We start from the raw sequence: 12614 nt of genomic DNA, 5'->3' as shown, positions 1-12614 counted from the left end.
TTTTATGCAATCAAAAATTATACTTTAAGAATAATTTTATTCTCTACATTTTTACAACCATATCACTACTTTCCATTTCTTTTATAAGATCCATGTATTTAAATGAATTTGGTTCACAGTTGAATTGCTTTAACAGTTTCAACCGTGAAGTATTATCTGTGGCATAAAATAACTGTTGTTGCTGAACTAAGCATTGAGCTTCTAATATGTTAATACTATTTGTGTCAAACTCACCAGCCATTAAGACAATACCCTTGCTTTCTTTGAATTCTGTATAGTATATTAAACTCAACTGCCATGGGGCACTTTCACCATATGCTTGAAAATTTATTAGTGATGTGAAAAAGCAGCGATTTTGATTTGTGAACTGTGATAATACAAATTCATAACCCTCCGATTTTGGTAATGGATACAAAAACATAGGATACTCTTTTTTTCTCTTCACAATGTGATCAAAAGATAGACTGGGAATAACAGCTGTTACACTATCTTTAGTTTTAAAGTATGAATTCCAAATTTTTCCTATTTCTTCTGCATTCTTATCTTCTAACAAATGCAACTTCATAAGTTTGTCTAACTGTCCTGGTAATTTGGACCCTGCTTTTTCAGCATTTTGCTGTTGTAGCTTTGAAAGAGATGTTTCAAATTCTTGGATCTGCTCAGACCACTTTTGTGTCTCTTTGTTTAACTGATAATTAGGTTTTTCTTTTTTTGCAATATAAATTCCAGATTCTTTTGCCTGTTTGATTTTGTTTGCATATTTTTCATAATAAGGGTTACTTGTCAGTTGTAAGCTTTCATTATCCTCCTTTATTAATGATCTACAGTTCAAAGACAAATGAAAGTTACGCCGTATGTGCTGTTGAAAGGAAGGAGTTACTCTGAGGAACTGCAACATTTTTTTAAAATTGTAACTAAAAGTGAAAAAACATCCTGTTAAAAAACAATTAAAAATCTTGTATACATATCTTGTAAAAAAATTTTATAAATCTTGTATATGTGTGTATTTATATCAAAGTTAAACTTATGATGTAAATTAAAACTTAGCAAGATTTCAATTTACATTAGAAATCATTACTTAATAAACTTTATTGCATTTTGTTATTTTTTACTACTTTACTATGTTTTGTTTGAACAATTCAAGCTGAACATATTATAAACACATATGATTGAAAACACAAAACATATATAAATAAATTTTTAAAAACTATTTATTTTGAATATATTTGATTATTACTATTTAATTTTAAAAAAAGTTTTACTTAAAAACTCTTAATTACAAAAGATATCTATTTTTATTCAACACAAAAATAATCTCTTCTTTAAGTTTCGACCAATTTTTCATGATTAACAGCCCAAGATAGATAAGTGTTCCAAATAAGTGCTGCCAGATTAGAAAACAAAACTCTATGTTCAAGTGGGACATAATAAAAGTTTGCAATCTGTACAGGTGGCCATATGCACCAGTTCATTTTAACAGTTTGGCAGTAGGATGATTTTAACTTTCCCTTTATCTGCTTAAATGACTTACCTTCAAGTAAGTCTGCAACTACTAAAAAATTTCCAATAAAAATAGGAGCAAACAAAGTCTGATCAAGTACCATTTTCTGTATTGCTACCCTAGCTGTGTTTCCTTTAAGAACTTTATCAAGTGTCAGATACCAGCAGCGCAATATTGGTGCTACCATAAAAGCACCCATACAACTAAGCTTTAAAGTTCGTTTTAGTTGATGATTTTTAAAACCATGCTGCTCAACTACTTGTTGTGCTATTACATCTCCCAAGCAGCTCAATGTACCTATATATATATATATATATATATATATATATATATATATATATATATATATATATATATATATATATATATATATATATATATATATATATACATATATATATATATATATATATATATATATATATATATATATATATATATATATATATATATATATATATATATATATATATATATATATATATATATATATATATATAGTTAACTTTTATTTACTATAAACATCTGTTTAAAAAATAAAATACCAGTAGTTGTCATTGCTACTGCTAATGGATATTTGTTGACAGCTGTTGTATATTTAACAAAAATCGATTGCATATCGAAAATTGACTTATATAAATGTTATTAGAGATTAAGTAAGTTTACAACAAAATCCGTAATATTTAAGGAACGATAAGTGTTGCGACGATAGCGAAGCGAAAACCTGATCTATTTCACTGCACCAATATTTTAAATAAATTATAAAATAAGTGATGAGATGCTTACCGTTAACACCACGGAATGATGCTACAAAACCATTGCGTTTTATTCTACAGGCGTATTAAAAGCGCAATCAATTTTTTTCGGTAGGAAACTAATGAGCTAGAGTGACATCTCTAGAAAATATACTTTTTCATGTTAAGAAAATCTCCCCATATATCATTTCCAAGTGAAAATAATTTGCGTGAAAAAATGATAAAAGCTATTCCAAATCCTAAGAAAAATTTTTGAAAGATTTTTTTTTATTTGCGAATTACAAAGGTCATTAAACTTTGAAACAGTGTGTGAAGGAAAAAATCTGACAAGAAATCCTGACTAGGGATGTCCCTTTCTCAGATCCAATCTTTCTTCCAGCCTCAATCAACTAGCCTACAATATTTGACCGACATCAGAAATGCGATAAGAACCAGATTTTTTTCAAAAGAGATTACAGGAAAACCATGGTTTAACGTAATGTACTTATTATTTAATTTTCTGCAACTTATAAAAACTATTCAAAACCTAAGGGTCAATTCCTAAGGCCTCTAAGATTTAACCATTGGTCGAGTATTTAAACTACTTTTTCAAAAAAATTAAATTACCCTTCTGAAAGATCATAAATCATTAAAAGTGATGTTACTGCTGTATTTATTAATAATTTTCTCACTTGGAACATCAACAAAAGTCTCACTTAGGACGGGATACACTAACAAGACCATTGGGATGGATAGGAGGCATAGAGATCGACTGCTAACATTCATCGATAATCCTCAAGGTGGATGGTAAGACTTAAAACTAAAATTTAGTGATGAAGCAGCTAAAATGACGTTAAAATTATAAAAGAGACTTCCTTGGTTTTAAAAATGTGCCCTTTGACAATTTATAATGCCATAATGGGCATAATTGCTCATTATGACAATTTAAATTGTCTGAAGAATGAAATTAATGTATTAAAATCATTTTTAATTTTAGAATTTACCAAAATAATCTATTGATTAAAGATATGGCCAGTTTTTTGAACTGACGATATTTCTGCTGATAGAATGTTGTGGATTGTGGTGGATTGAATATTTCAATTTATAATACTTGCAAATTGATATATATAATAATTTTTTAATTCTTACAAAAAAATGTTTTGACATTTTATTATGAAGGGGGGGGGGGGGTTATTATCTTTTATGCAACATTCAACTCATACACTTTTACAAAAATATCTTTTTTAATGCAAATAAATATCTACGAAAAAGAGTATTTACGAAAATGTTGTAAAAAAGAAAAAGAAAAAAAGAGAGAGAAAGAAGCGAAAAAATTTGAAATTGTAAAAAAGGAAAACCAGCCTATAAAAAACTAAGTAAAAACCAGTGTGTGAAAAACTTAGTAAAAACCAGCCCGTAAAAAACTAAGTATTGAAGTTGTTAATAGCAAAAAAATTTTATTCTAAAAAGTCGCTCAATCCAATGACATAGTAAGATTCGTTGGTGAACTTGTATACTTTATGAGCGATATTTTAACTGTTTTTGATAACTAAAAGATTAGGTTTTCTAATTTTGTAATAGAACTAATTGTAAACTTTTGAGTTGAATGGGGTTATTTTATGTTATTGACATTCATTCGGAATTAGAGACGTCTGTTCCTAATTTCGAACACAACATAGCTGTGGAAAACAAAAATATTTCATTTAATAAACAAAAATGATTTCCTTACGTTAAAACAAGCATCGTAGCAGTAAAGAAAAAAATTTCTCTCCAACTCATATCACACATGCCTATCTTCAGTCTAATTTATGTGTATTTCATGTCAAACTTAAGCCTAGTTTATGTATAATTTATGTCTAATTTCGATTTTTGTAACAGATTTTTGGTGTTTTTGTGGTCAACACGGTCATCAAACGTGTTGCGTATTGTTTGTAAGAATTTTTTCGGTAACAATTCTAAAATCTTTGCCAATAAAAAATTCTAACAATCAATGTGCGCAACATGGGTTCTTTTAAAAGGCTTTTTTGCTAAAACGCGATATTGTTAATTTTATGCTAGTTAAACTGCTAGGTTTCTTTATATCTTTACATTACGTATTCTTTTAGAAATTTTTTAGGTATTTCTTTTGTAGAAAGAAATTTGTCTAGATTACGCAGGTTATTATTATTATTTTTTTTGTATAAAATGTGACATGGCGTTTTTGCTGATGAAGTTAAAATATTTTTTGTTAAAAACATTTTGAAAAAACTACCAAAATGCTAGCCCTGTTAACAATTTCTTTAAATTTTTTCGTTTTTAATTTTTCTTAGTATTTCAGTTGTTTGCTTTCTTTTAACAATTCTATTAAATGTTGTGATGATGATTTTATATGGAATTATTTAACTTAAAAGCTCTTCTTTAAGGGTATTTACCTTCTTACATAATGTTGCGAATCGATGGTGATCTGAAAAATATTATGAAAGTGACCTTAAAAGCTCGTCACGATGAGCTTACAGATCAATTCAACCGTTTAATTATGGTCAAACTTTTGATGGTTTGCTGTTTTATTATGGGAATAAGTTGGTTCACAGACTCGATTACTTGTGTAGTACCAGGTATTTTTATACCATTATTAGATACTCGGCACTCTATCAAATTATAAGTAATTTTATATATATTTTTGCACACACACACACACACACACACACACACACACACACACACACACACACACACACACACACACACACACACACACACACACACACACACACACACACACACACACAAATTTCAAACCTGTTGAACAAGTTCCAAACCTGTGTTTAGACAATTTTAAAAACCTTTTAAACTTACCGTTACATGTACACTATATTAAAAAAGCATTTGAGAATAATATATGATTTAGTGGATTTTATTAATTAAACGCTAGATGAGTTGATTTATTTTAAATATTTTCATTTTAAAATCACTAAATATTATTAAAGATTAGTAAATTTAGGACTTTTTCCAAATAATCCATTATCCAACTTACACTGGGAAATCTTTGATGCAATGAATCGGACCAATCGTGTTGGGACGGAAGCTGCTTAATCCATTACGCGGCATTTACCATGCTTAACTGTCGAAAGTTGTTTTTTTAACCGTACATCAAAATTACTTGATGCAACCAGATTCGAACAGAGAACCTTAGTACAGTCATATATTATCTAGTAAAGATAAGATTTACCGAACTCATCTTCTTTGATAAGATTCTTATAAAAGACTAGCGGTTTCATCGTAGAGCGTCTCCAAACCTGAAGCACTCAAACGTTCTTTTAGAGTTTCAACACTGCAGTTGACTTTATGATTTTTCTGCGGAAGACTGAGTTGCTTTCTCATACCTTCTTTAAAAACTTTGTGATAACTCGGCCTGCTTTTCTGGTCGGATTTTTTTTTTCTTTTATTATTATTTTTTTTTTTACAATAGTCTACAACAGTGCCCAATTGCCATAGTCAAGGCCAAGGTAGCGTCTTTTGTTCACATGGCTAAGACCAATAAATTTTGGCAAATATCAAGGCCGGTGTCATTAAATATTCTGCATACCAAATAAATGTTTAGTTAGTAGCTAAAAAAGCTATTACAGTGATGTTATGCTGTTATGTCATTTTTCTGCTGTTATGTCATTTTTCTTTTTAAGGATCTTTTAACATAATATTACAAATCGAAAGTGATCTGAAAAATATTATGTGATCTTAAAAGCTCATCACGATGAGCTTACAGATCGATTCATGGTCAAACAATGTTTACAAAACGGCTGTTTTGTTAGAAACTAATAGAACAGCCATTTAATATGCATTCTTAGAGACTCGTTTTAGCAGAATAAAGAAAACCTACATAAAGTATTGAAAAATTGTTACTTTATCCATTTCTTTCCGGAGTTCCCAAATACGTCAGTAAGTTAAGAAATTATTAATTTCGTAACAATAAACGTAAAAAGTCCTTTAAGTATTTATGATTGTTTTTTCACCAGAGAGCGGAAGTTTATTAACAATAAATTAAAATGGCAATAAATTGTGGCTCCTATTTCGTTTTTTTTTTTTTCAAACAACGAAAAGAAATGAAAAAATTTGTGGTTTTCGTTTTTTTTTTTCTGTTTATGTTTCGAAGGCTTGGAATTTGTTATAACCTGCCTGCAACTTGTATTCCTTTCAGACAAAGGTTCTTTCTAAAGTATTTCTTTAAAATTTATGGGATAAATAATACAAAATTGCTCTTGTTTTTAGTTCTAACTAAAGAACAAAGCTAGATAAAATAATCACTTCCGGTCCGCAAACTACTGTTTACCAGTCCAGATGTTTACGGGTTTATTCAAGGTTGTAGTACATCCTTGGCATATAGCTCTGGCATTTTAAACCACTGTTTGGTGATGGTAAGATTGAGGAAGCAAATATTAGAATGCTGACAACCATAGGCCCTGGTCTCAATTTACGCCCACACTGAGAAATCGAGGGGGTTCAAATCACCAATATTCTTTTTCACAAGCCTTCTCGCGGTTGTTTCGGATACATTAAGGTCTTTTTCATTGACTTGACGGATTCCTGTCAGTTTGCCTTTCAGTGGTACTGACTGGATGTAAGAAATGAAGGATTCCTTCCTGATTCTAGCCACCGTTTAACAGTCTTTGTTCTTTTAAACTGTTTTCAACAGTAAATTATGCTAAGAGAGATGTTCTAACTGACTTCATTATCTGACAAAACTGCATTTCCGAAATTTGTTTTTGACAAGACCCAGTGTTGCAAAATTCACTAAAAAAACGGGGATTCTTGTAAATTTTCATTAAAAATAAGAGATTTTAACGAACAAGGGATTGCTTTAAAGATGTTTCCTTTCATTACATATGACCCAATCAAGAAAAAACGATCGAAAAAAATGAATTTTAAATTTTGACTTTTTATTTTTAAATAAAACTCTTTTAATTTTGTTTGTATTTTGAAATTTCACTTCGAGATGATTTTCTGAAGTTTTTTCGGGTATGTAGTACGGGTGTGTAGTACGCGCCTTAGATACACGTAAAATATGTCTTAAAAGGATGTGGTATACATTATATATGTGGTTTTGTATGATATTTGAGATTGAGGAATTCAAGTTTTTATTTAAATCATTATTTGCGTTCATAAATAGCATTGAAACACATTTCAGGCACGCGTAAAATTTATTTCTAATAACAAATTTAGATTTTCCGACCCAAAAGTACTAATTATCTTTAACTTTGATACAATCCTCGACACTAATTTATTTTTGGTGTAACAAGAGATTACAGTTTCGGTTAAACTTGTTTTGTTTCTACTCAATATTTTACGTAGCAATTTTTTTTTTTCACAGAAATTTCATTCAAGTTTTATTGAACCCAATGCCCCAAACTTTTTTGATTAAGAGTTTCGCTTCTTTTTTTTTTAAAAAAAGCTAAATTTGTGATACTATTTTCTGCATCTTTCAATTCCAGCAATAAAAGTAAACAATTGACAACAGAATTATTTTCAGTACTAAAAAATATTCTACAGTGTAACAATATCCATTTCACTTCAGGACACTTTGAATAGTTGTTATTTCATTTTTTTTTTTTTTTAATAAAGAGCACATGATATTGCAGCTAGAAAACAAAAATCATTTTGAAGGTAATGAAGATTTTAATGGACTTGAAATTAGCAGAGGTTTTAAGGAAACTTGTATTTACAATGGCAGTTTTAAACTTTATTCTTGTTAAAATGAGCTTAGGTCTGATTACTATTTTTTACTTTAAAGTTGATACATTTACTCCTAATTAATATAATAGTTTTTTTAACTTTTTGTGCGTTTTATTCGCTTAAGAAACTTCTACCGGGTACATTTTAATTATAGGTACGTTTTAATTATAGGTACGTTTTAATTATGGGTACGTTTTATTCACTAAAAAAATTTTCTTTTACGATAATTTTTTCTTCATTTTTTACTTTGTGAAAAGTTAAACTTTCATGGGCCAAAGTGCATGCGTCCATGTGCACTTAACTGTTTGTTCAGATCCATCTACAAAATCCACAAAATCCATTTAAGATGACCACAATAAAAAAAACTCAAGGAATTTTTTTTTGTTTGTTTATTTAACTCTGAAAATCGGTGAGAATGCCACATGAATATTTTGATTATAGTTAAAATATATTAGTTTTACTTCGAGTTTGGTCTCTTTAAACGAACAACTTGAGCATGATTGCAAGTAAGCATGATAATGCGAGCCAGTTAGTTTATTGATTACAGTTACTCAATTTTTCTCAAATATCATGTTTACAATCAAAACAGCTAAAGGTCACTCGTTTCTATATTTAGACATTGAGAAAAGCAATCGTATGTCCAGTTAGGTTTGAAAAAAATATCCCAGTACAATCAGACGGACATCATGTATAGTAATTAAGTTGCCTCTTCAGGTTTCCTGTAGCAAATTTCTGCAATTTTGTGGCCAAGACTCAGTTGCTAACTTGGTTTAGGCAAATGCAAATGATGCAAATGCAGATGACGCAAATGCAGATGGTGACTATTGTTTGTCGTTACTCTTTCACTGATTTAATGCTCACTGGCAGATGTTTCCGAAATAGATAAAAGTATTTCGTTAATTTAAAATGCTTCTTGTTTTAAGAGTGTTTAAAGTTTTCACCAAAAATTAAACATTTTTGGAATATGTACCTAATGCCTAAATATTGTCATGAATTTTTTAAATTCTTGATATTTAAAAATTGTTTTCAAACTATTTAAAATTGTTGACTACTGATAATAGCTGACAGTTAAAAAAAATCAAGTCTTCAAACTTTTGAGAATCGATAAAAAATAAAAAATAAATCAAAAACTTAGCAACTTTTTAATAGCAAGATATCATAATAAAAAATTGATGAAATCATTTAATTTTTTTTTACTTATTAGCTATAAGTACCATCAGCCCGTCGTTTGTTTCGGCAGCATGCTGGATACAGGGATTTTATGTGTATAAACCTTTGATGACGCGGTTCGATGAAGTTGCATTTTTAGGCATACCAAAAGATATAAATAATGACGGATTGCTCGCAACAGGAGAGTTGTGCACAGTGCAACAAGATTTCGGAATTATAAACGACAAGTGTATACCATTGGAAAAGATTTTCTTTCTTCAAGTAAGCTTTCAAAAAAAAAAAGTTGGAGTTTTAATATTGATAGAATAAAAAATACCTGTGTTTCATGTAGATATTTTTGTAAAATAATGTGCAATTTCATTACAGTATCAATGGATGCCATTTCTGATTGGCTCGCTATCAGTGATCTATTACACACCCTATCTTTTTTTCCTGCTAGCTAACAGTGACATGATTTGTTTAAAAACTGCAGTCTTGGGAAACGAAGAGCCAAACAAGATTGTTGCATATTTTTTTGGTTGCAAGACTCAACGGTTGCTTCAAATTAGAGTTGTATCGTCTATATTTGTTAAAAATTTATACATCGTCGTGAATATTGTGACATTTATCTTCTTAAATTCTTTATTGAATGGTCAGTTTTATGGATATGGTCTCAAATGGGTGAAATGGTCTCATCTGAGTAACTCCATAGCATTTGACTATATGGGTAAAAACGATCATCCCAGACCAGGTAGGTTCACAACTTTTAAATGTAATTAATCTAAGTACATTAAATAATAAAAGTATTAAATAATACGAATACGGATAAAATTAGCTGTGTATCTAGACAAAATGCAAATGCAACTCTTGTGCAAATGCCTTTGTTGTAACTTCCCTACCTTTAATATTTTTGGGAAAAATTATTTACATTTTTTATAATTTCATTTAATTTAAAATATTTATATAAAAATAATTTTTAGGTCATAAACTTCTTAGCCATACAGGTAACTAACTCATCATCATAGTTTTTATCAATTGAGTTATGATTATGGGCATGGTAAGTGTTAGCAATTGAGTTATGATTCTGGGCATGGTAAGTGTTAGCAATTGAGTTATGATTCTGGGCATGGTAGGTGTTAGCAATTGAAAAAGATAATTAAGACTGGTTCACTACTTCTGGCTTTTAATCTCGCTGTCTCGCGGTTTGTAAATTTGGGACAATAACATCAAGAAACGTCCTTTAAAAACCCTTAGCAATAGGAGTTCATGACACATTATACAAAAATCCTGAATTAAAATTCAAAAGATTTATTTAGTCTCATAGTTTTAAGGCTTAGAGTTTCAACTGAAATACTTATTTCCTAGAAAAAATATCATAAAATATAAAATGTTATGATTGAAAAACTTTTAGAAAAATCTGTTTTATAACATTTTATGAAAAATTGTCCCATTAAATATAGTATTGGAGTGGAGTTGCGTGGTTTTACGATTTATACATTTAGAACACTAAACTTAATAAAATATCCTATAAAAATCCATTTTGAGGGTGATTTACATGTCAATTGGAACACTTGGAAAGCAATCATGAAACCTTGCATTAAACTTCTTGTTATTTATTTCAGCATCAGTTTTTCCTTTATTATTTTATCATCAGTTTTTCCTTTATTCATACATGGGATCGATGATTTGGGAATATTATCTAAAAAATTTAAATTAAAATATTGAGATATATTATTTTATGCAAGAAAGTTACGCAAGAGCTACTACTTACAAAAATATTAAGAGATGTAGGGAAGGGAAAGATATTAATTAACAACATAAAGGTTTTCAATCGAAGGTGTGAAACGATAAGAATTGGGGTATTTATAGAAGAGATGCGAAAAATTAGGTTGGTGTATGTTTGCGTAAACTACCCTGTAATGATGGACTTTATACAGGTAATATAGATACGTGTCCAGATGAAGTAAGATACAAAGGTATAGAGAATTATCCGAAGCACAAGTTTGTATGGATAGCGATATCTGAAAGGGGGTTTTCTGAGGTATTTGTGCGATCAGTAAATGTTCCAGCGACAAATCAGGACATTCTTAAAGAATGTTTAATAAAGTTTTAGCCTTTTGTTTCACAGCAATAGGAAGTATCTGTTTTGGCCAGATTTGGCAAGCGCACATTATGCTACGAAGGTGTTACGCTGCTTAGTTGATAACGTCAATTATGTACCCTCGTAACATAAAACCCACCAAATCTTCCTCAACCTAGACCTTAAACAATTAAAAACTATAGACGCGGCTTTTTGAAATTGATTGAAGCCAAACTTTTTGCGCATATACGTCACTTTGTGGCAAAAACCCAAATAATGTAGGATTTTAGTATTTTTTTCCATTGAAAAAAAAATATTAAAAATATTTTGAATACTTTCTTTTAAAGAATTTAAAAAACATTTATTACTGTTTGTTTTTTTTTAATTTTTTACTCAATTAAAAACACTCAATTTGAACAGACAGTAAAAATATAAAAAAGTTTCTTATATATATTTATTGACCACAAAATAAAATACTTTTAGTTAATTTACTTCGAAATTTTTTCCAATCTTTATTCAAATTCTCTCTTTGGTGGTATAATCTAACGTTACAATAATAAAGGCTAATCATTTTGACTAAATTAACCAAATGATTAGATTGCACATCACTATCACACATATGTTCTCTGTTATCAATAAAAATAGAGCTTCGAACACTGATTAGAATATTAATAATTAACTTTGTCATTAAATTTTTTTGAAACAACCTCTTTTCTTCGTTAAAAATTCTGATTTTGCTTTCTGCAACTTTACATATGTAAATAACATCTTTGGAGGGTTGAACCAAGTTTAATGTCACTGTAATTCTTTTTTTAACTAATGTTGAAGTTGGGATTTGAGATTGAATTAAGGTCAAATGTCACAATCTAAAACTTTTTAAATTAAATTTTTTTCAACAAATCCAGCAATATATTCCACAACATCACTAACATATAATGATAAACTTCTTGAATAACTTAAACTATTTACATCATACTCGTGGTCATCACAAATTTTTTCTTTATCAAAATCTTCAGTAAGCTGATGATCAATTGTTTTCATTTTAATACTTTTTGAAGAACTAATTGCTAAAACTACTGATGGTGCCTGTTCAATACAATTGGCCTAAGAACCTGAAACACTTGTATGAATCAAAAATTTTTGTAGGCAGCTTGAAACTGTTTTGCTGTGGGATTATTGTTATATCCTCCATGGCTCTTTATAGCACTGAAAAAAGCTTCCAAATGGGAGATAAGCTGAAATATACCTAAGACTATAATTACCATTTTGAACATAATAATTCCATATTCCCATATATGATTTCAAGCTTACAATCATCCCAATAAAACCTGTTTTACTTTGACTTAAATGCAGATTTCTACTATTTAAGATGTCAAAAATGTTGTTAATAACAATAATAAATCTTTCTGTTGCTTTGCTGTCTTCAAAATCCTTCAAGTGCTGA

At 29.3% G+C, this 12614-nt stretch overlaps 3 protein-coding genes across 3 annotated transcripts in view; 1 reads left to right on the top strand and 2 right to left on the bottom strand.

Moving 5' to 3' along the window:
* Positions 1-17: 17 nt before the first annotated feature.
* Positions 18-2408, bottom strand: LOC149888442 (ATP synthase mitochondrial F1 complex assembly factor 1-like). Its single transcript, XM_090087296.1, has 2 exons — positions 2288-2408; positions 18-914 (listed from the first exon to the last, which is right to left on the bottom strand). The coding sequence occupies exon 2, from the start codon at positions 896-898 to the stop codon at positions 44-46; it is 855 nt and encodes a 284-aa protein (XP_089943422.1). The 5' UTR covers positions 899-914; positions 2288-2408; the 3' UTR covers positions 18-43.
* On the bottom strand, positions 1225-2258 carry LOC149888443 (mitochondrial inner membrane protein Mpv17-like). Its single transcript, XM_090087297.1, has 2 exons — positions 2047-2258; positions 1225-1798 (listed from the first exon to the last, which is right to left on the bottom strand). The coding sequence occupies exons 1-2, from the start codon at positions 2117-2119 to the stop codon at positions 1323-1325; spliced, it is 549 nt and encodes a 182-aa protein (XP_089943423.1). The 5' UTR covers positions 2120-2258; the 3' UTR covers positions 1225-1322.
* Positions 2409-4638: 2230 nt separating the features above from the next.
* The window catches only part of LOC149888441 (uncharacterized), a 20216-nt gene continuing 12240 nt past the window's right edge, over positions 4639-12614 (top strand). The window contains exons 1-3 of the mRNA XM_090088515.1: positions 4639-4829; positions 9146-9372; positions 9478-9841. Coding sequence (XP_089944641.1) covers positions 4658-4829; positions 9146-9372; positions 9478-9841 — 763 coding nt within the window. The 5' untranslated portion in view covers positions 4639-4657. The remainder of the gene's footprint in view (positions 4830-9145; positions 9373-9477; positions 9842-12614) is intronic.

The sequence above is a fragment of the Hydra viridissima genome, unplaced genomic scaffold (assembly GCF_058129835.1).
Source record: "Hydra viridissima isolate aposymbiotic clone 2 unplaced genomic scaffold, HvirCarnegie_v1 scaffold_5, whole genome shotgun sequence".
Lineage (NCBI taxonomy): Eukaryota > Metazoa > Cnidaria > Hydrozoa > Anthoathecata > Hydridae > Hydra > Hydra viridissima.
Note: the sequence above shows the minus strand (reverse complement) of the source record. Positions and strands in the feature narration are given on the sequence as shown.

Coding starts and splice junctions, on each gene's coding strand:
- LOC149888442 (XM_090087296.1), bottom strand. CDS start 898: ATGTTGCAGTTCCTCAGAGTAACTCCTTCCTTTCAACAGCACATACGG.
- LOC149888443 (XM_090087297.1), bottom strand. CDS start 2,119: ATGCAATCGATTTTTGTTAAATATACAACAGCTGTCAACAAATATCCA. Junction 1,799..2,046: donor AGTAGCAATGACAACTACTG/GTATTTTATTTT, acceptor ATATATATATAG/GTACATTGAGCTGCTTGGGA.